Here is a 25,000-nt window from a genome sequence, read left to right as displayed (position 1 = left end):
GCAACGCATGAGCCGGTTTCCATCATTTATTTATTTTAAGTGGCATTTGAAAGTTTTTATTTAATTCGATTTTATTTTCTTCCTATAGTTTCATTTTCAGATTTTTCTGTGCAGTGGTTTTTTTTTTGTTGTTTTTTTTGTAACGCCAATCGTCTGCAGAAATGCACCAGTACATGTTCCGTGTAGATGTAAATTCACCTGGAGGAATAAAGTTCTGATTCCGAATTAAAAAAACATAAAATAAACGATCAACCACAACCTCCCAAAGTGTGATCTGGTCTCCAACAGGTGGCGGAGGCAGATGACACACGTGTCTGTACAGTATCTATGATGTGACATGATGTAACCGTGGATGACAGTGATGAGGAGCGTGTGGAAAAACAAACATGCGCTCACAATAGGACAAGATGACAAAGAGCCGCCCGGCGCTGGTCGCCACGGAAACCATTCACCAGGAAGATGGGGATGAGGAAATTAAGCCAGGATGGATGGAGCGATTATTAACCGAGGGGGAGAACTTTTCCCTTTGTAGAGAGTGAGAGAGAGAGAGATAATGTACGGCCAAGCCGGAGGAATTGAGATGCGTCTTATTTCAATTTTACACAATTATTTGAATTGTTATTATGATTATCACAACCATAATAATAATAATAATAATAATAATAACGTATATTTTTTTATTATCATTATCATTATCATTATTATTAACATCAGAATTATTATTAATATTATTATTATTATTATTATTATTATTACTATTATTATTATTTTTTCATGAAATGACTTTTTCTCTTTCATATTACTTGTTTTCTCCAGTAAATAGAAATAATAAACAAACCACAAATTATTACGCCGTCACATTTTTTTGACAACAAAAATAAAAATATAACGATATACACATATATGCTGTTTATCCACATTAAATACAAAAAGATAAAAAACAGAAAAAAATATGGGTTCAATAAAACGTAAAAAAAATGCATCCAAATATAAAAAAATATATAAAAAATATATATTTAAAAAATATTTAAATATATAAATTTCAATATAAATTAATATATATATATTTTTTTTTAAATAATCTACTTACCGACTAGCAACCAAGCAAAAAAAAACAAAAAAACAAAAAAACGTTTTAAAGCCTTGACGGAACTGGAAAGGGCTTTTGTCCGTCCGCCAGTTCCTCCTGTATCCGCTAAAGGAAGCAGCGTTCCTGGAAACCAAAGCCCAAAACTTGTCCTTCCAGCTGCCGCCGTCTCCCCATCGCTGGCTTTTACATTTCTATTTATCAGTGTGATCAGAGTGAAACCTTCCAGGACCTTGAGCTTCTCACCTTCATCGCAGCAGGTCTGGCAAGGGGTTTTTTGGGTGTTTTTTTTTTGATTCTCCCAAACAAGGTGTGCTTTTGTTCATGATGTGTGTTTTGTCATGTGTGTCATTGCTGCTGAAACTCTGGATTTTCCCTTTGAGGATTAATAAAGTATCTTAATTTTTTCTTATCTTATCTATGCTGCTTTGAAATATGAAATGCCCCTGTATATTGGCATACAATTAAACAGAATTGTACGATACTTGATGATTAAAAACCCTGAAAGTATTGATCCAATTTCAACATGTTTAGGTATTTTCCTATTATTATGTAATTCTTAATCATTATTTCATATTTTCTTCATAATAAAATATTATTATATTTAGTCTTTTTTCCCCACTTGTATGTATCATTTTGTTTGTATTAATCACCATATTATTTAAAGGCATTATTCTAAAGCTTTTTCAGCTTGTGTTTTTTGTTTGTTTTGTTGTTTTTTGCTCCGTTTCCTGGAGCAGGGTGGGAATGGAACTCACAACATGAAGTCCTGCTCCCAGCACGGCAGCTCCCCGCGCACCGTCACCGTCGTGCTCTTCACGTTCTGCACCTTCAGCGTCACGTACGTGTTGAACTTGTCTGGAATGGAAGGAATGGAGGATGTTAAGGTGTCTGCAGGCAGACAGACAGGTAGACAGACAGGACAGACAGAGACATGTACACAGACAGGCAGGCAGGTGGATAGGCAGACAGACAGGTAGAAACACAGACAGACAGACAGGAAGGCAGATAGATAGACAGACAGGCAAACAGACAGACAGGTAGATAGACAGGAAGGCAGATAGATAGACAGACAGGCAGACAGACAGGCAGGCAGATAGACAGAAAGACAGGCAGATGGCCAGACAGACAGAGACATGTACACAGACTGACAGGCAGGCAGGCAGGCAGGTAGACAGACAGACAGACAGACAGGTAGAAACACAAACAGACAGACAGACAGACAGACAGACAGACAGACAGACAGACAGATAGACAGGAAGGCGGATAGATAGACAGACAGACAGACAGACAGACAGACAGAGACATGTACATAGACAGGCAGGCAGACAGACTGACAGGCAGGTAGAAACACAGACAGACAGACAGACAGACAGACAGACAGACAGATAGACTGTACACTACATCCATGGCTTCCATTGAATATGATTTTGGGACAACCTCCACCCTAAAGGGCGTGGTTCCCCTCCAGGTGGTTTTTGACGTTGACGCATGCGCCTGTGGGGCGGGGCCGTTTGAAGCAGACAATTCAATTGGACCAAACATAAGTCACATTCAACGTCATCGAATTCAACGTACACCCTTCAACCAATCAGAGTCGAGCATTCAGCCAGGCCAACAACAACAACAACAACAACAACAACAACAACAACAACATTCTTCATAATCATAAAAACATGTTTAATTATCAGCACAAATCCTAAAACAGCAACAACTCAAACTAAATGAGCAATGAAAGCACAGCTGTGTTAAAGTGAGCAGCCTGCAGGCAGACAGACACCCCTGCAGACAGACACCCCTGCAGACAGACACCCCTGCAGGCAGACACCCCTGCAGGCAGACACCCCTGCAGGCAGACACCCCTGCAGGCAGACACCCCTGCAGACAGACACCCCTGCAGGCAGACACCCCTGCAGGCAGACACCCCTGCAGACAGACACGGAGCTGCTGTTCTGTCTGGAAGCGTCTGGAGTGAGCGCAGCTGCCAGTTTGGACCTTGCAACACAGAGCATCATCACAAGCAGCGAGGGTGGAGGCGGATGAACCCCCCCCTCCCCCAGCGCCTCCCCCGCCCAAACCCAGCCCCTCCCTTTGTGGATGTGTGGATGTGTTGTTGTGTGGATGTGTTGTTGTGTTGTTGTGTTGTTGTGTGGATGTGTTGATGTGTTGATGTGTTGATGTGTGGTTGTGTTGATGTGTGGTTGTGTTGTTGTGTGGATGTGTTGTTGTGTTGTTGTGTTGTTGTGTGGATGTGTTGATGTGTTGATGTGTTGATGTGTGGTTGTGTTGATGTGTTGTTGTGTTGTTGTGTGGATGTGTTGTTGTGTTGTTGTGTTGTTGTGTGGATGTGTTGATGTGTTGATGTGTGGTTGTGTTGATGTGTGGTTGTGTTGTTGTGTGTATGTGTTGTTGTGTTGTTGTTGTGTTGTTTGGATGTGTTGTGTTGTTGTGTGGATCTGTTGTTGTTGTGTTGTTTGGATGTGTTGTGTTGTGGTGTGGATGTGTTGTTGTGTTGTTGTGTTGTGTTGTTGTGTTGTTATTCTTTCTAAAATGGGATTTGATCTCAGTGTGGCTTCCCTGGCTCAATGAATTCAAACATTAAATAAACGCAGTGGGATTCCCGCCCAACTCCACCCCAACCCCACCCCCGACGACGGCCGCGGCCAGGGATCCTGTCGGACACCCACCCGCCGGCTGCACCAGCTGCGGGTGGGGGTGGGGTTTGGGTGGTGGGCGGTTTTGGGATTAGCAGGCCGTGATATAACCGCTGCTTTTCATCTCCTGCGACAGAGGAGAGGATGCGGAGACACGTGTCGACCACACACACACACACACACACACACACACACACACACACACACACACACACACACACACACACACACACACACACACACACACACACACACACACACACACACACACACACACACACACACCTAAAAAACAACCTTTTCAAGGAACGCAAGAGCATGTTATTTGAAAAGATCCACTTTTCATTTGAAATGATCTACGATCATAGTGACGGGCAGTTTCTTTTTTCAACTCAACCGAACACTGCACCAGCGCACGCAGGCTGAACAATCACATCTCCAGAAATGAACGATAACTGCAATAATATGTTATTTTTAAAGATCCACTATTCATTTGAAAAGATCAAGTTTTATAGTGATTGGCACCATTTGTTGTTTCCTTTATAACTGAAGACGCACACACACACACTTTTTGGGGGACACTTTATAACAATTTGAAATGTCTCAGAAGTCTTATAAAAAATGATGACTAAGACTTATAAGATTATTATTTTAATACTTGAGCAGAATGTTGAGCGAATAGCTTGACATTGTCAAATAGAGGTGAGAATATTATCCCAAAAATAAAACACGGCAATGTCTAAATGGCTTCGCACCGAATGCGTAATCATATCCATAAGCCCCTCCCCTCCCCGTCCTTTTCCAGTGGCCGCCCGATGAACTGCGTCCGAGTTCCGCAGCCAAAACGTACGGCGGAGAAAGCGGGAGCGCTCGTGTTTTTCGGAACAACAGGAAGTAGTTAGACACATCGTGTTTGCAAAGCGCGGAAAAAAAATAAAATAAAAAATCCATACCGCACAACTCACACGCGGGGAAAATTCTGCGCCGGTATGAATAAACGGCCTGTTTGGTCTCGGCGCTTGTGGATTCGGTGTGAAGCGCGCTTAAGCACACACTCACACCTGTCTGCGTGTGGGAAAGCCAGGATCGGCATCAGCTGTTTATTTGCCGACTTATCACCAGACCACGCTGACGTCGTCTTCTTTCTGCCGGGTTTCCCGGGGCGACGAACCCAAACATTTACTTTGCCACCGACACGCGTGCACACACACGGGCACACACACACACGGGCACACACACACACGGGCACACACACACACGGGCACACACACACACACACACACACACACACACACACACACACACACACACACACACACACACACACACACACACACACACACACACACACACACACACACACACACACACACACACACACACACACACACACACCACTGGGCGGGGACCGGTCCCAGAATGTATTTGGCGACAGGTTGGCCAAATGGATTCCGTTGACGCTGTCCGACAAAACATGGACGCCTGCACCGAATTCACCGCGGTTTCCCTGGCTCCCCTGTGCAGGGGCCGAGGGGAGCGCGTCCACGGGGACACGCGGGGGTTTTACGGACAGAACCACCCGCTCCGTCGGCGTCCGTTTGGGAGTTTAAGGCTTGAGACTTCCTGCCGGTTCCCAATATACCCAAATATTTCCACCGCCTGTGAAACCACCACCACCACCACCACCAGACCACCAAACCATCATCCCCTCCACTAGACCAACATTATCATACCACTAGACTGCCACTAAAACCACCACCACCACCATCACCCCTGAAACCACCACCACCACCATCACCCCTGAAACCACCACCACCACCATCACCCCTGAAACCATCAGCACCAGACCACCGCCACTGAAACCATCACCATCACCAGACCAACACCATTGCCACCACCACCCCTGAAACCACCACCAACAGATCACCAGCATCGCCCCTGAAACCACTGACACCACCAGACCACCATCACCACCACCCCTGAAACCACCACCACCAGACCACCGACAACACTGAAACCACCACCAACAGACCACCAGCATCACCCCTTACCCACCACCACCAACACCACTGAAACCACCGCCACCACCACAAGACCAGCACCAGCACCACTGAAACTACCTTCACCACCACCACTGCCAACACTACTGAAACCACCACCACCACCGCCACCAACACCAGCCCCACCACCAACACCAGCCCCACTACCAACACCAGCCCCACCACCCTCCCTGCGGTTGTCGGCCCTGGTCAGCACATTGCGTCATATCTCCAGGATGACAAGACCCAGACGTCCTTATCACCGTCTCAGCAGGACAACAGCAACAACAAAACAAAACAGCGAAGCCTTGGGCGTAAAATTGGGCGGTGTTGGGGTGGGGGAGGTTGAACTAATTAGATAACCCCCGCCCCCACCCGTGTCGGAGACCACAACTCGGACCTGGATCTCCTCTCCCATGAATCAGATCAGAGCGATGCCATCGGGGGGAGGAGGATGGAGGATTAGATCAGACCCACTTAGTGTGACGTGGTTTTCCTTTTAAAAAGTGGAATAAGGGAGCGTCCTCCACCGGCCATGACCATAAAAACACTGATACCATCCACTTCCATTAGGACAGAAACAACCAAGACTACCCTACAACAGGGCTGCTCAACTGGCGGCCCGGGGACCAAAAGTGACCCTCCTATAAACCCCTACACGGGCCCCATTGAATCCATTTGAACTGTACGACCAGTGAACTGTACCGTGATATAATATATCAGAGAAATACATAAAGAATAAAACATATACAGTAGATAAAATAAACTGTATATGCATACACTATGCAGAAGAAAATATATTAAATATAAGAGAATATAAAAATACTGTTTGAGCAAATGCGATTCCCTGCCTAATCCGCCTGCTAAGCAGTTTGAAAATGGGTACCCAACGAAAAATAAAATATAATAAAATATCATTAATAATATTGATAGTATAGTTATTATAATGATATTAGATATCATATATATTATAATGTTATAATATGATCTAAATATATAATAATAATAATAATAATATGGTCAAATATAAAATAATACAGTTGATTAACACTGGGAGAACACATCGATGGAACACACACACACACACACACACACACACACACACACACACACACACACACACACACACACACACACACACACACACACACACACACACACACACACACACACACACACACACACACACACCACCTGGTCTGAATCATATGATAAGCATCTTCCTCCCACCCGGTGCATTGTGGGTACTGATGTGGCTTCCTGTGTCCACGCTGTGGTGACGGTCGCCTCTGTTCTCCCGTCCCCCACTCCCACTGGAAACCTTCCTCCTCCTTCTCCCTCTGTTCATTATTGATGGCTGAGGAGTTTCTCCGATGAATTAGTCAGGAAAAGGCAGTGGGTGGAAGGCTGACATTTTGGATTGTCCCTCCCTGCTCGTCCTGCTCATCAATGTTGCATGAAACACGACAGAGCTCAAGTCAGGACGCTCACCTGGCCCAAGCACAAGGGCTGTGTGGAATACTGATGTTACACTATATAGTACACTGTATCGTATATAGTACACAGCATATTGAACATAGTCTCTAATGTATAGTGTATAGTAAATTGTGTATAGTGTATGGTATATACAAAATAGCGTATAGTGTATAGTAAATAGTGTCTAGTCTATAATGTTTAGTGTATAGTATAATGTATAAGGGATAGTGTATAGTGTATGGTAAATAGCGTATAGTGTATAGTATATAATGTATAGTGTATAGTGTAAAGTAAAAAGTGTATAGTGTATAGTGTACAGTAAATCGTGTATAGTGTATAGCTTATAGAATATAGTGTATAGTATATATTATATAAAATATAGTACTGTTTGTGGTGGATGAAAATGGGGTTTAGGTGTGTTTCATCTGTTGTTTGTTTGTTTTTGTCAGTTTTCAGGAGAGCTCAAACATAATATATCATATATAGTATCTATAACGTATATATTAGCCTTGGGTGATATATTGATATAATATGGTAATAATATAACCACATAACAGATTGATTCTCAAATCGTTCTCTAAATATTACTCCCTATATATGATTTATATAATGTGATTTCTTGTGAAAGTGCAAATAGTCAAAATAGTCAAGGAACTGACGAAGGAAGGAACTGACGATGAAAGGTGTGGTGTTGGTGAAAAGCCAATACAAACACACATGTTCGACCAGCCCTACGTAAACTTTGAGTAGTCACACACACACACACACACACACACACACACACACACACACACACACACACACACACACACACACACACACACACACACACACACACACACACACACACACACACACACACACACACACCAATAACTCATGACACTTTATGAATCAATACTTCAACAGAATAAACAGTCAGCACACTGGGGGGTGGGGGCGGGGCATAAGTGGAGTGACATCAGAAGGTCCTTGTTTGTACTGCAAAGCATCATGGGAACGGTCTTAGTTGTGTTTCAGTTGACGATCAATCGCCACACAAATAATAATCAATAGTGGCTGTCTGAGTATGAGCCTGTGGTCGTGTAGCAGTGCGTGTCTTGGCACACTTGCTCCTCATTTTGGGGGATGGTCATGTCGGGGATTAACCCATCTGTTCCATCATGTTCAATAAACAGCTTTCTCCAACCAAGCCCGGTATGTTTCAAGGACAGGACTCGTACTTTCCTTTCCCTCCGATATCCGATCCCGCATTTGTCGGAAATTAAATAGAAATTAAACCCTTTAAAACCTCGTCGGGGGTAAAGGGGGTAAAAAAAAAAAAGAGGACGATCGAGTGAAAAGACCAAAAAAATAACAACAAATCTGAATGACTTAATCGAAAAGAAAAACCAGGAAAATGAGATGTGTTTCCTGTTCGCATATCCCTGCTTTTACACTTGATGCTTTTCTGGGAATCCTGGGCTCCGCGTGGCTGTGATTCCATCTGCACCGAGCTGCGCTGGGTGGCTGTCGCCCGAGGCCATTAGCGTTTGCATACTTTCCACATTTGTACCAGAAGGCAAAAAAAGCCCCGTCTTAATTATTCCACAAACAAGCTCTAATCGACGCATCGGCGTGGGCCGATCGCGCGGGGGGGGGGGGGCGGAGCCTCGGCCCGCCAGGGACGCGCCTCAGGAAGCAGCTTGCCCACCTCCGATGAAAAAGACCTTCCCATCCAATCTCCTGCAACAATTTTTTTTCAAGTTTGGCCTGGACCTTAAAAAAGCCCCAGGGGGCAGGAAGGATCAGGGGATGAGCCTAATGTTTACAATTGGCCTATGGCTGGCGACAGACTTAACAGAGTTATGGCCGACTGTTTGCTCTGGGCAGGTGTCACAGGCGGTTAAGCTTTGGGGAGGGAGGGGAGATCGGGTGACGGAGGAGGGCCAAAGCCGGTCCCGGGAGATCATCAACAGGGCGTTTAACTCCGTACGATTGTTCTCCAGAAGTGACCGTCGTTGCGGAATCTAGTCGGACGTAAAAGAAGAGGCCAGGTAATCAACAGCCAACCAGTCAATGGTGCGACTGCCGACTGGTCGCCCGAGGCCCCTGGAAGCCGGTCTCGGTGCCGCTACCTGTTTTGGACCCTGAAAAATGGTTGGAATTACAGCAGGGACCATTACGCTGAGCATCGAACTCTGCAGCGGAGGCCGCGCACCGCAGCTCAGATCAGAACAATGTTTTTTTCCCAAACAAAGCCAATAACAAGAGTGTGTTTTTTATCCTAGATTTACTTATTTTCCTCCGTGTCCCCGTAACCGTGCGTAACGGCGACACTTTCTCAGTCACTCTCCACCCACCTGGATCGCCATTGTGTAATGTATGGTCTGACCCGAAACGTCACTGGGTTTAAGGGCGTGGGGCTAAACACTCGTGGGATTTGCCGAGGTGGACGGCGTGGGGATTTGGATTAGCAACCGATCCAAGCTTCACCTGCACCACGGCTTGGCCTGGAAGGACACGGGATTACGCAACGCAAAAGTCAACGCTCGCGGTGACTCGCCACAATCTGACTGGTTCACCTGCAAGTGAAATTACCGCGTGGCCCATTTTCTTAAAAACGAACCAAAAAAAAGAAAAAAGAGAAGCATGAGATGGGAATTAGGGTTTCTTTTAAACTTCTGTGAACCCCACCCTGTCTGGTCATCCTGTGTCTTAGAATGCAGAAAATAGTAATTATGTGACCCACCACAGCAAAGGCCGCCATCTCGCGCATTTCTAAAATGGCCAGGAGCAGCCAAATAAGTTGAAAAAACCTTTCTTGAAGGTAAAAGAGATTTTTCTAGATTCGTGTTCCTTTGTGGGGTTTTTCTGTCTCAACATATTTTCAAAACCGAGTTTGATTTATAAATAGTAGAATAATGTTGAACCGTGAAGTTAAATATTCCTCTTAGATGACATGGGGAAACACAGTTCACTTACCGCGATGCTGAACAGCACTGAACAACGCAGATCGATGGTTTCCTTTAAAGCGAGCGTCCAGGTGAAGATCATTCCTCCATATTCCATGTGATGTGAAGTCACAATGTGAAACCCTTTTGATAGAGTTAAACCTTTAAATCCTACTACTTTTACACACACGGAGCCACTGTTGTGAAACGGCGAAGAAGAAAATCCCTTTGCGTCACGCACCTACGTCACTTCCATAAACAGACGGTTAAAGCGCAGCACGGGGGGGTTTCGGTCTCACTTGTCTGTGAAAACGTTGTTATCGTTATGGATTACGCCAAGCGGGTGGCGGAAGCTCTGAATCATATTTGGGACCTGAATCTGACCAGTGCGATAGATCCAAGTAAGAAGCGCGTACTGGGCTTCATTTTCAGTGATGATGGTCAGTTCTCCCACAGCGATGCAGACCAACAGCGACGCTGAATGTGATGTTACTCTGGACTTGGAGAACATTTCAAACAGCGGATTTCAAACTTAATGTGACGATGAAACTGAATATTTTCAAGAACCACCGGAGGAGACCGACGATACGTCCGTTGTTGTTACAACGGAAGAAGTTAATGACGTGATGAAGTCCGTTGAGGTTGGTGACAGATTTTCAGATTTCAGATTTTCTGAGACTCATAATATTGATAGACTCTACATGTTGCTTTGTTGTCCGTCCTTTCAAACTCCAAAATAATTCCACTTTTATCAAACGTATATTTTTACTGTTCAATAAAAGCTTTTTTAAAAACAAAATTAGTTGAGTTGTTGAGCTGTTCGTGATTGGCCCATTCAGCAGTGTGTTAAGTAGCCATGAGGCTGTGTTGGTTCTCCAACCCCATTTGCATCCTAGGAGCTGGCTGAATGAAGCTGGTGTGGGTAAAACTTTGAAGGTGATTATCTCAGAATCACAGTTTGCCACACCCTTGTCATTAACAAGTCATAGCTTTGAAAATATTTGCTTGATTTGCTTGAAGCTCTGATTCTCCACTTCCTAATGTTGTGGAAAAAGTACTGTTCATAGGTGTCTGAGCCAGCTAGCCATGTATGAAAACAGCCAGTGTGGTCAGCAGTAGAGTAGCAGTAGAGCGGTAATAGAGTAGTTATAGAGTAGTAATAATGTAGTTATAGAGTAGTTATAAAGTAGTAATAGAGAAGCAGTAGATGAGGCGAAGCGGAGTTGATAGGAACTCACCTGGACGTCCTTGGAGCTTGGCCTTTTTCACTGCAAAACAAAACAACAAGAGACAATCATCCAAATATCAACACAAAGATACAAATACTGGAACAAAAACATAGTTACGTGGATTTTTCCAGCACAAACTTTAGACTCTGCTAGAATAACAGGCCATTTTTTAGAACTGAAAACAGTAACAATGATGTGGAAGTTATTCGAGTCCCTATAGCTTGTTCAACCAATTTCTTCTAAATATTGCCTTTTTTTGATTTATCATTTTAAACTGTTTACTGGTCCATTTGTACGGGAAATATAAATCGACCGACATCGACAACACTAATAACAACAACAACAATATAAGGACGGAAATTCAAATATTGGTAAAAGCATTCAGCAGTGTATCAGGAAAGAGGGGAAATGCTCATGTGTGACATCATCCGAACACGAGACCGGGCGTTCGTTTTCTATTATTTATGCCGAAAAATTAATTGATCTGCAGACGACAACGTTCACACATTTTATTGATCAGAACTAATGAATGAAATGTTTCGGGGTTTTTTTTGCATCTTTCGCAGGTAAACAACAGGAAGTAGAAATAAACAAACATAAAAATCCAGATAGACGCATTTATGTTTTGCGGGAAATGCAATTTAACGGTAAAAAAATATATATATTCACTGATTGAACGGTGCATTGATAGGGTTTTGGATTTCTGTCTATGCTACAAGTACTGTAGAACTACTGCGGTTCATATTTCTTATATTTTATATTTATGTATTTATTTTAAATATTTATTCTAATTTACTCTATATTTTATTTTTTATCATTATTACTTAATATATTTGACATGCATTTATACATTTTCCTGAATGTGCCCCTAAGGATTATTAAAATGTTATCATCTTATTTACATTTTTTTCTGTTCCCAACTTTATTTTTCAAAACAAATATTAAAATTAAAAATAGAGATATTTTGATGCTATCTTTGACCAGAACCCAAATTAAACAATGAGGGTTTAGATGCAGCAGGACCCTGGTGTAGTTTGTGCATGCACTGTGTCAACATCCATGCATCTCTGCACAGATGTCCATCCGTCCACGCAGCTCGACGCTGCAGAGGGTCTGAAGGCACCGAAACTGGAGCCGCTTGACCACGGAGCAAGCACCTGGCCCCCAGCTAGACCGGCACAGCGGGGGATTAACTGTTAGGGCGTGGGGAGGAGGCGGATGGAGATGACAGGACTCTCATTTCTCACTTTAATATCCTAGAGATTCTTGTTTGTTTTTTTGTTTTTCTAGGTTATAAAATCAATAAATAAGTTACAACAGTGATAATAAGAATGGTGGCAGAAGGCCCTGGTGTTTGTCGTTTCCTGCATTGTTGTGTTAAGCAGCAATATGATATGAGAGCAGATTATAATGACCCAGAGAGGGAAGATATACACTAATAATAATTATTCTTTTTATTATTATTATTATTATTATTATTAATAATAATAAAAATACTAATTTTAGTTATTGTTATTATTTATTTGTATTGTTGTTATTGTTTGTGTATTTATTAATTATTATTATTATTATTATTATTATTATTATTATTATTATTTTATTATTTTTTTATTGTTTTTATTATTTATGAAGCTCCACCAGCAAATTGAATATAAGCTCTTAAAAGCGCAACGTTTCCAAAATTCATTGTCTTCCATTCAGTTTTTTTTGGTTTCGTATTTTTTGCATTTGGCTTGTAGCTTATGAACAAGTAGATATGAACAAGAAAATGGAAAAGAAAAAATAAAGTAACCTTAGAAACTGTTTAAAACCAATAACGTACAATAAATAAATAGTCATATATTTATTATCAATATTTATTTATTTTATTTATTTATTTAATATTTATTAGTATTATATATACACACACACACACACACACAGTGTGTAAATTATATAATTATTTTAATATTTTTATTTTATATTTATTATTAATATTTATGTATTATTCTATATTATTTATATATATCAACTATATAATTGTTTTATTATTTATTATATATTTATTATTAACCAATTTACAAATGTAACTAATTTATGAACTAATAGAGAAAATTATTATATTTATATATTTATATTTATATTTTTATTTATTTTGTATACTTTATTAATAAAGTCAGATTAGTCAATTTGTTGTACTTATATATACACAAAATAAAAACAGTTAAATCAACAATAACAGCACAGGCCACATAAGAGGAACTCACTTATCACACAAATAAAAAAAAACATCACTTCCCCTTTTCCCGTTGTCCCTTCCTGCTATTTAAACATTCCTGGCCGTGCGGCGGAAAGGTCAGCGTATCGCGCCGCGGCTTGTTGGTTCTCAGCCCTTTTTCCATTCACACCCTGTCCGGGCCAATGGGAAGCGGCGGGCCCCGCCACAGCTCCCTCCCCGTTTGCACAGCGCTGGATAAACACAGCAGGGGCCAATAAAGCACGGAACCCTGACGTGGCTCTGCGGCCTGGCCCTCCACCGCTGGGTTGCCCGGCGACCGGTGACCCGTCTTGTTTGGGAGGAAATTGGCCGTGTGCTGCGCTGATAACGTCACACCCTGGTGGAGGCTGACGTAGCCGCTCCATGTCGCTCAGTTTCACTATTAAACATGTTTCTGGTGTTTTTCCAACATGGAGGTGCTCTAATAAGTTATTTATATACAACAAGTCTCTGTGAACGCCGTACCATACAGTGTGATGTGATGGGGCTGGGCCATCTATCTACCTACCCATCTATCTATCCACCCATCTATCTATCCCCCCATCTATCTATCCCCCCATCTATCTATCTACAGTATCTATCTACCCATCTACCCATCTATCTATCTACCAATCTATCTATCTAGCCATCTATCTATCTACTGTATATATATCCATCCATTACTCCATCCATCCATCTATAAATCTATCCATCTATATATCCATCCATCCATTATCCATCTATCCATTTATCTATAAGTATTATAAGTAATTTCCCCCTGGGATTATTAAAGTATTTCTGATTCTGATTCTGATCTTATATATCTATCCATCCAACTCTCCATATATGTATCCAAACATCCATCTATCTATCCATCTGTCATCCATCCTTTTCCTTTCTTGTTTTCTGGTTTTATCTGGAGCAGCACTACGTGACTTTGGTTGCCGGGCGTGGCTGGAGGATCGCCGCTTTGATCCCCGGCTCCTGCCCGGTGACATGCCCAAGTGTACTTGAGCAAGGCACTGGGCCCCAAATGAATCCCCACGCTGCCGGTTGCCACCGGGGTCCGGGGCCAACGTGAGGGATTCCAGAAGCGCGTTGGCGTCTGCAAACTGGAGACGGCGCTCGCTCCACAAAACACTGTCAATTTACTATTGATCCACTTTCGGAAATCCGTCCTCTAGTCCTTATTACAACTTATTAGAAGTCATTTGGAGGCAGAAGGCACTGCTTGTAATATCATTAACAGTTGTATAGTAAAATATGTTTTCATTTTTTGTATTGGGCAATTTCTTGTATTTTTGACATTTTCTTATTGTTATTTTGCTTTTTTTCTGTGTACATTTTGTTTTATTTTTGTATTTCTTTCAGACTATTTGTCTGCACAGCACCAATCTTTACTGTAGTTAAAGTAATTAGTTATCGTTATATATTTATAGTTAAAGTAGTAATAGTGAGTTATAGTACATCTTATGGGTTACTGTATATGTTGTAAAATACTAGTTCATAGTAAATCAAATACCCAAGCATCTCAAACGCCACAGGGGGCACAGGGACAAGGATATGAGCATTTGATAGGTTAAAACAGATAAATAGCCTTTCAAGTAATCAATACCCATCACACAACCTTTTTTTTATTCATTAATACACCCTGTACAGCATATACATCTAATATTATTATTATTATTATTATTATTAATAATAATATTAAGAATTATATTATATTTTATACCCATAATGATAATAGCAACCATACTACAACTTACACACACAGCCCGAAATATAACCTTTTAAATTGTATTATATTTTGTATATTCTGTATATTTTGGGATATTTGGCTATTTTTGTTTTATTCGAATTGGCTATTTTATCTGCATATTTTGTTATTTTTTCTATTCAGCTATTTCCATCTCATATTTTTTATTATATATCCTTTTGCCAATTGTCTATCTATTGTACCGAAAATCACCATGACAAATTCCATCGTAGATGAAAATGTAGTTTGTGGAATAAACAAATAAACAGATGCTGATTCTGATTCTTTGAGGTCACGTGACTGAGATTGAAAAAAACAAATAAAAAAAGAGAAAAAGAGATTTCCTCAAAGACATCGCTGGCCACACAGGAAGTGGAAGAACAGGAAGTGACATCGGAGCAGAGAGGTGTGTGTTTGCAGAGAGAGAGAGAGAGAGAGCAGATGGCCGGGGGATTACTCTTCCAATCTCTAAGCGCTCTCCTTCTCTCCCTCCCTCTCTCTCCACATTTCTCTAATAACTCCACTACTTTGCCTCCTCTTCCTCCTCCTCCTCCTCCTCCTCACTGAGCATTTATTTATTTATTCATGTTTTAAGCTTAACATTGAATATCATGAGAATTAAAATTGACCGATCAGGCCCCAATTAAACACAGTGGGCTCCATATTAGACCCAGTGTCTGTATATGTTCATGACTTTCACAAGGTTTTTCAAACGCTGAGTTTCACTTATTTGCTGCGTTCCCCACAGCACTGTGATGCCAGAGTGGCAGCGGAGCACGGGCAAACAAAAGCAGCCAGTCAGAGTCACAATGAGGCAGCCGGACTGTGCCGCAGACTCGGACTAGCATCTCTTTCCGTCAGCCTCGTTGCTGCCCTCGGGAAAGCGCAATCCGTACATTTATTCCCGTTATTGGTGTGTGCACAACAGTGTCGGAGCTATGACATCGTGTTCACAGCTTATGTGCGGTTGCAAAGAGGTGGATCGTGAAATCGGGAAAGTGTTGAGCTCGCTGCGTAGCCATATATGTCTGCATGTGGCAGCGGCAGAACAGTGAAAAAATTAACTTCACCTCGAAGCATCACGCGGCCTGGAAACCCCGAGGTCCCCGCTGAGACCTAGGATGTAGAATTGCCCAAGCCCCTCAGAACTCCCAAGCTCCACGGAAGCTGAAGCCAGAGAACCCTAAACGCGTCCATGCGCGTGACTTAGCTTGGACCCCGCCTCGCTCAGAATTCACCACTTACCGGGCCCTGCCAGCTCCCAGGGCACGACAGCAGGGAGGACCCCAAGACCCGGGCCTCCTCGCACCATGTCTCGGAGCCCGACAGTACGGAGGACCCCAAGATGCAGGCCTGGTCGTACCACCTCTTCGAGCTCAACAGCACAGAGGAACCCAAGATGCGGACCTGGCCGTACCACCTCTCGGAGCTCGACAGTACGGAGGACACCAAGACACGAGCCTGGTCGTACCACCTCTTCGTGCTTGACGGCACGGAGGACCCCAAGACGCGGGCTTCCTTGCACCACCTCTCGGAGCCCGACAGTACGGAGGACCCCAAGACGCAGGCCTGGTCATACCACCTCTTCGTGCTTGACAGCAAGGAGGACCCCAAGATGCGGGCCTCTCCGCACAACCTCTCGGAGCTCGACAGCAGGGAGGACCCAAAGACGCCTAAGCTTCCACAGCACCACGGAGTGATTGAATCTCAAATCCAACAAGGAGTTAACCCTACTAAGCAGACTGCTCACTGGGGAGGCGCAGGAGTACGTCGAGAGAGTCCGACCCGTTCACATAAACTACCCAACGATTGGCCTGGGCACGGCATGGCAACCCTTGGATCGGATAAACGGCTCACCCGAGGCCATCGAGCACTGGCTCTTTGCGAGGCTCGACAACTTTGGGAAGTTGAGGATTGTCAAATCATCAAAGTGAAAAACAGTCACATTCAATATGAATTATTCCAAATGACTTGACCTTGTTGTACCTTGGACTGGACTTTAATTGAGTCCTCAGTGATTATTTAAGGCTTATGGTCAAAGCTTTGCTCTTTTGCCCGAGTGACTTGAGACTCCTGAATCATTTAAAACATGTGTTTGATACGACCGAATCATTTGCGAGTCTTGCATCACTGACTATTATCAGTAGGCCATAATGACCAGTGACCATACATGAGACAAACACAATAATGGTGAAAGATCATTACAAGCCATCTGAACCTAAAGGCAGACATCTTGAAATGGCATATGTTTACCCAACAGTTTATAAAATGAGGGATGACAACAACTACAACAACAACAAAGCCATAGTTTAAGTATTTCAAACCAACGCATGCTGATCAATCAAAAGTCATCCCTAAAATATCCTCAAATTATAGTTTTCGAGATACTTGTCAAAAAATATCCAAGCATCTATCCATCCACCCATCCATCCATCCTTTCATCCATCTTTCTATCCATCCACCATCTGTCGATCCATCCATCCACCTTGCATCCAAATATCCATCCATCTGTTCATCCATGCATACTTTCATATATCCATCCATCCATCTATCCTTCACCTTACATCCATATATCCATCCATCCATCCATCTATCCATCCGCCTTACCATCCATATATCCATCTGTCCATCCATCCATTTCTCCATCCATCCTTTTATCCATCTATACATCCTTCTATCCACCTCTCCACCATCCATACATCCACCTTACCATCCATCCATCTCCTCCATCCATCACCATACTAACATCCATCGCAATTGTATTTTTCTAACGCTGTGGCCGAGTGGAACGAGCTTTTGTTTGCAGGTGGATCCGCTTAGGCACCGCCTCGACCCAACAGAACCCCGTAGAAGGCACTCAAGATGCTCAAGATGCTCAAGATGCTCCAGACGCTCCAGATGAGGCTACTCATGCTTTGTTGTCGGCCCGTCCATGTGAGGTCAAATTTCCCAGTCAAGCCAGTGCTGATCCACAGCAGGGGGGGGGGGGGTAACTCTCCTACACATGTCCCCACTCGTAGGGGCCACCACCACTTATCTGTTGTGTAAAAGACCACGGCCCATCACCATGGAGACGGATGGACCACTTCGGTGATAAACAAATAGCGCTGGGAGGGGGTGCGGGGGGGGGGGGCTGGGGTGTGAGTCATTGCATTGGTCAGCCTTGAGTGCAGTCCCCCCTCCCCTCCCCTCCCCACCCACCCCCCAGTCTTTCAGGTTGCCTAACCTCCACCTCATTTGCTTAATCAACAATAATCAATAAATGGACGCCGCAAAATCGCTTAAAGTTTTGGGAGCTCCATTCAACAACGGCTCATTTAAGGAGTCATTAGGCTACAGCCAAGTGCAGGTCGCTGGACCTGGACTGGACTTGACTGGACCTGGATCGGATCAGACTGGAGCTGGACCGGGTCTGAACTGGATCGGACCAGACTGGGCTTCCTTTTGACCGCTTCAACACATTAGCAGGGCTGGACTGGGGGGTTGACTGACAAAGTCTCCCCGTTAAAAATCCCTCTGATCGCGCTGTGTAGCTCTGAGCCGCGGCACTGGACACCAGAAACAGAGGACAGAGGGGGAGGGGTGGGGCCTAGAACAGATGTGATTGGGCCAGATTAGTGTCACTATGGAACATAAACCAATGGGCCTGGACAAGGATTCGACCTGGACTCCTGAACTGGACCGGGCCGGTCTGAAGCTGGAGTGGACTGAGCTGGACCTGGGCTGGATCTGGACTGGAATGGAATCAACCTGGATCAGTTTGGTCTCCATTTTGCCAAATTAATATACCGAAATATACCCAAATAGTGTGTTCTTTTTCCTTTTTTGGGTTACACGACGATGCACCTCCCTCCGCTCTGGACCGATGCATTTCTTTATGTGGAAAAATGTTTGGATTACCATTTAAAAACACTAAGTCAAATCACGAGGTTCTATTGGTCCTGCTAGCACTACCATTTCATTTAGGCTTCCTAGGGCTGCGTCTGCTCTGGCTCAAAGGCACAGTCAGAGACCACGCCATGACAATGACCCAATAGGGCTGTGGTTCTCAACATGGGTTTGGGGACACCTCCAGAGGGTTCCCAACAAAATCAGAATGTACATACGCAAATATACAATAAGGGTGGGGTTCTCAACATGTGGGGCAGGACCCCACAGGGGGTCCCTAACAGAGGTTCCAAAGGGGTCCTGTGCAAAATGAGAAAATAGACCAGTAGAGCAGGTCTAGGGGGGCTGGTCACGACCAGAGGTTCCATGGGGTCCCAGCAAAATGATTAATGACTCCGGGACCACTGCCCTCAAGGGGTCTGTTCAAGAGGTTCCAGAGGGCCCCCAGCAGCAAAGTGATTACTAGTTCAACTTCATTGTTATTTCCTTTCCAAGACGTTATCACCGTTAGAGAATGACCAGTAATGACCGTTTGGATCCTGGTTTCACTGATATCTCCATAACTACAATATAGATATGAATCATATCTAATAATAACAATCTCCCAGGGTCGTAGAGACTAAATCAGATCAAATTAAAGGATCTGTGGTCTAATAACGGTATCAAAATGAGGGTCCTTGACATGAAGAAAAGTTTGAGACTCACATCGATAGGGTAGGGCAATCCGTCCCAACTAGGGATGGCCAGGATTGGTTGACTAATTGATTAGTCGACTCAGGCGGTGATGGTGACTATGGTTTTCTTCCATCGACAACTGATTTTATTTTATTTATATTTTTATTTTATTTTTTTTTTTTTACACAACTTTCCCGCCCGCACTCTAATAAGTAGCACACAGAAAAACGTGCTTGTATGAGGGAATGATGGCAGCGAGACGAGCCGAGCGCTGGTGGCGTGGGATGGAGCCGTCTGAACACCGTTCTACTCCTGTGTGTGTTTGCAACGTCAGCACCAAAGCATTCGACTGAAAGGCAAAGCAGACGCACAACAGAAGCGAGTGAAAACAAACACGGCGGAGCGTGGCGGAATTTTACTCATCGGATGGATTATTAACATAATTTGTGTGTCGTCTGCCACCGCGCCAGGACAGCATAGGGTGAGGTGTGGCCGATCGATTATTACCGTCATACCGGCGGTTCAGGCGTGCATATTGAACCGTAGGGGGCTGAAAGAACGGTTCGATACCATTCCGTGTACCGCTGCGTCGCTATTAGTCACGTGCGGTCAATGGTCTATATGTTTGGGGGGCGGGGTGCGGTGATGACCTCACAGCTAGTCGACTAATCGAAATTGCCGTCGACCACAAAGAAAAAATAAAGTTTAAAAAATGATTAAAAAAATAACAATAATAAGGGGCTAAATGGCAGCCTCACCGTTGAATCAGCCGCTATTACCCCAAAAGGAAATACAGAGTGTGCACCGTCGCTCTTAAGAGGATGAATGAAGGCTTTGAAGCAAATCTACTTTGTTTGCGCAATAAACTCCACTCAGACACTCTGTTCGTAAAAGCGCTTGCAGATAACTATTATTACTATTATTATTAATTATTATTATTATTATTATTATTATTATTATAAGAATGTGTTCTTATGTAGTAAAATACTACATACCTCATGTCTTTTAAAATAGATTAAAAGACATGGGGAACTATGAGATAATTCACGGAGTTGTACAATATCACACTTACATACTGTACATAGGATGATTTCCATAGAAAAAATAAAATTGGGGGGGAAAAGAGACAAAAGAGAAAGGAAGAAAGACATTTTGATCAAATAAAATAAAGAAAGAAAAAAAAAAGAGATTTTTGTTTTTGAGAAAAAGGAAAGAAAGGAGGAATAAGAGGGTCACAGAGAGGCTTGTGTTTATTATGTACTCCTTATATTTAATGTTTAGTTTAAGCATCATCATTTATTTTCACGATAGCATAATGGATCATTCAAATATTTGTGTCTCAATCTGAATTATTTCCCCCAGAGGGATTAATAAAGTACATGAAATAAAAATAAAAATAACATACACACAACATGAGTTCAGTCTGTGTGTGTGTGTGGTCAGTGGGTTGTGGCTTGAAATTCACATGTTGAAATATTTCTAAAAATATGTTTTCTAAGAGTGCACTCAACAGAGCAGAGCAGCAATAAAGGAGATTAAACGTGAAAAGATGATTCAATCCCTTTGAAACCCGCTTCCAAAGCCGGAGCTTAGTCTTCTTTGCTTTTTTAGGGATGGATTGATAAGGTTTTTCGATACCCAGGATGATAATAATAATAATAATAATAATAATAATAATAATAATAATAATAATAATAATAATACATCCAATAAAATAATTAAGTGTATAGTCACAAAAATAGTAAAATAATAATAAATAACAAATATAGCTGCAGGCAGCAGGGTCCAGTTAATTCGTGTTTGGTTCCATTTTTTTGAAATTCCGTAATGCCTTGATCAGCCTTTGTCCCTTTTTTTTTTTTTTACATTTAATATTTTCGGAATTTATTATGTTAAAATAATGACATGTTTACTTTAAATGAAGTATCAAATTTTTCCTGTGTTTTTTTTTTTCATTTTTTTTTTATCATTTCTCATGCTTATGTGTTCGACCAATCACCGTGGACTTGCGTCACTGGATGTTCCTCTTTTGTTTTTTGACTGTTATGTTCACAATTATAATGCAGTGACTTTTATATACATATACTGTATTTTGTACACCTAATTTACATAAACAGAAATAAACAAACTTGCTAATATTCTAGAATTCTTCTTGCTTCAGTGTTGACATCAGTCATGCCAACGTAATCAAAAAAGAGGAGAAATGGGCATAATTCCAAGTCGCCTATGTGACAAGGCATTAAACACATGTGACAATTCAGTTTAGTCTACTTTCAACTAGTTTTTACACTTCACACATATTTTAAGAATCCGTTTGTGAGAGTTTAGGCTTTGAAATGTTTAATGTTATACAATCAAGCAAGGCCAAAGGATAGAACTCTAGAGTTAGACAGAACGCCACTTCAACTCATGAGAAAACATCCAAAATTCTAAATCTTTGTCCGACAATCATAACATCATCTTGCAGCTTGGTATCGCAGGTGCAAAGTGATACATATGGTGATGGTCACCAGAGAATATTTGGTAGGAACTAAGCAGTCAAACAAAATGTGGCAAATAAAATATAAACGCCTTCCTGTTTATTTACGTTACCCAAAAATCTTCCAAACTGTTATTCTTTAGAATTTAGAGATGACTAGTACTACTGTGCTAAATACCAGTACAAACACACACATACAGAGCGAAAACATGAAATATAACTTCTGACTGATTCTTTGTTTCTTTTTTTGATAAAAAGAATCTAATGAGTAAATGCATGACTTGCTTGAATAGTGAAGGTTTTAGTGTATGCAAACAATACAAAATACTCAACTCTGAGTAGCAACGGCCAGATGAGGAAAATATAAATATACGCAAAACCTTTGAGAGCTCAGCCCTTCCCCAACACTGTAAATAATAGGAGACACCCTTAAGGGGGCCGAGAGGGAAGTCTAGTCTAGTACTGCTAGTTAATAATCGATATACATTGATACAAACTAGAGCCACATGCCTGCGGAATCACTACATGACACAGAAGCACATACAAGATCTACTATGTTACTGTGGTGGGGTGATGGTGTGGAGGGTCACAGCCACAGCTGGCCTGTGTCATCGGGGACCCAGGATCAGAGTGGCTGCACACCTGTTGCTCGTTGGTTGGTCTAACCAGCAACAGGTAAAACCCCCATCCCCACACACACTCAGGAGAGGAGCCCCTGTCATGATACATGTCTATCTGCTCCTGGCTTGTTCCAACCAGTCCACTATTGACAATAAACTTGTGTGTCTGAAACCCCGTCGTCTGTGTCTCTGTGCCGGAGGTCCCTGCAAACGCCACTCGGGGGACACGTGGTAGGCAAAACTGCCACACTGGCGCCTGAACAGGGACTCTCCGGCACGGGGAAGGGACACAGCAGCAGATGGAAAAGTGTCATGGCAAGGGCTCCTCTCTTAAGTGTGTGGGGATGGGGGTTTTACCTGTTGCTCGTTGGTTGGTCTAACGAGCAACAGGTAAAACCCCCATCCCCACACACTTGCGAGGGGAGCCCTTGTCATGACACATGTCCATCTGCTCCTGGGCTTGTTCCAACTAGCCCACTCTCCACAATAGACTTGTGTATCTGAAACCACGTCTACGTCTCTGGGTCAGAGGTCCCTGAAAACGCCACTCGGGTGGCACGTGGTAGGCGAAACTGCCACACTGGGAGCCACTCTAATCCTGGGTTAGGGTTATTAGTAGAGAATTGCCTGGACCCAGGACAAACCACACCATCCCCACAACACAGTTACATTAATGGGTTCCTCCTTACTCCTCGTTCTAACTCTACTATCAGGTCATGGCCATGCGGCGTGTGGTGAGCTCCGACAGTACGAGTCAGCGGCGGATGGCTGCGAGAACATCAACGATCCACTTTCATCAACATCAGATCCGTGTACTTTGGGAGAGTCAGAAAAGTCACTTTGTTATTTCAGACGCTCTCTAAACAATAAATGATGAACTTAAAATGTGTCACAAGGCAGCTAACAACCGTCAGAACCCCAGACCACACCAGAAAATTTGATTAAATTATAATATAATATAAATAATAATAATATAATATATAAAACAAGCACTGAACTTGAAAATGTTCATGCGGGTGGATGAGTAACCACACGACACTTGGATCAGGGGTTGTGATCATGGAGGGGTGTGTGTTGGGGAGGGATGCACTACTTGCGGACACATGGGGTTTATATCGTCAAAATCAACATGAAAATGGGTCGACGGCGAATGCAGTGACTGGATGTTCCTCTTGCGTCGTTCAGTTTAAATGTCAACTGAAGAACGGTGTTTTAACAATTATGATCGTTCCTCGATGACGCGGTGCGGACACAGAACAAAGGGACGGGTTCCTCCAAAGGTTCTCAGAACTTCCTGCTGTGCGAAAACACCTTCTGTAACCGACTATAGTTCTCGGCGTTTTGTGAAACGCAGCGTGAGCAACAGTTTTCAGAGTTTCCTTTAAACTCAGCGTCGGCTCGAGTTATCTGTCTACCTGTCTCAATTGGCTGGACGCGAATGAGTTCCGAGGGACGAAGCTTGGACTTATATAACTCTGGATGATGAAGTCACAGAGCGCCCCGCTCCTGAAACTAGTCCAATTGACCCAAAGTTGTTCTACCTCCGCCAAAATTCAGACAGTTTTTTTACCAATTTCTGGTCCAAATGTGCATCAAAACATTGCGGTTCTAACGAGACCTCAACCATGTCTGTGCATTCTGTGATCTCCGTGTTTCTTCTATACTTTCAGCTTGAAATACACCGAGAAGATCAAAAATAAAAAATCCCAGCAAAATAACAATGGGCGTCCAGCCGCTAAAAAAATAAAATCAATAATAATAATTATTATAATTATCATAATAATAATAATAATAATAATAATAATAATAATAATAATAATAATAAATAAATATGTGAACGGGTGTGTTGTCAGGGGGCATGGTGCAGAAACACTGTGGTTCCTACCTCCTGCTGTTCATACTTATTATAAGAAGATCATTTTTAGTCT

At 42.8% G+C, this 25,000-nt stretch overlaps 1 protein-coding gene across 1 annotated transcript in view; it reads right to left on the bottom strand.

Moving 5' to 3' along the window:
- Positions 1-16,722, bottom strand: part of unc13bb (unc-13 homolog Bb (C. elegans)) — a gene marked incomplete at both ends in the record, with an annotated part of 107,148 nt that extends 90,426 nt beyond the window's left edge. Inside the window, 3 exons of the mRNA XM_080017717.1 lie at positions 1,846-1,945; positions 11,428-11,457; positions 16,656-16,722. Of these exons, the coding sequence (XP_079873843.1) occupies positions 1,846-1,945; positions 11,428-11,457; positions 16,656-16,722 (197 nt within the window). The remainder of the gene's footprint in view (positions 1-1,845; positions 1,946-11,427; positions 11,458-16,655) is intronic.
- Positions 16,723-25,000: the final 8,278 nt, after the last annotated feature.

This window comes from Zeus faber (genome assembly GCF_960531495.2).
Source record: "Zeus faber genome assembly, chromosome: 17".
Taxonomy (NCBI): Eukaryota; Metazoa; Chordata; class Actinopteri; order Zeiformes; family Zeidae; genus Zeus; species Zeus faber.
This window is presented reverse-complemented; position numbering and strand designations above follow the sequence as displayed.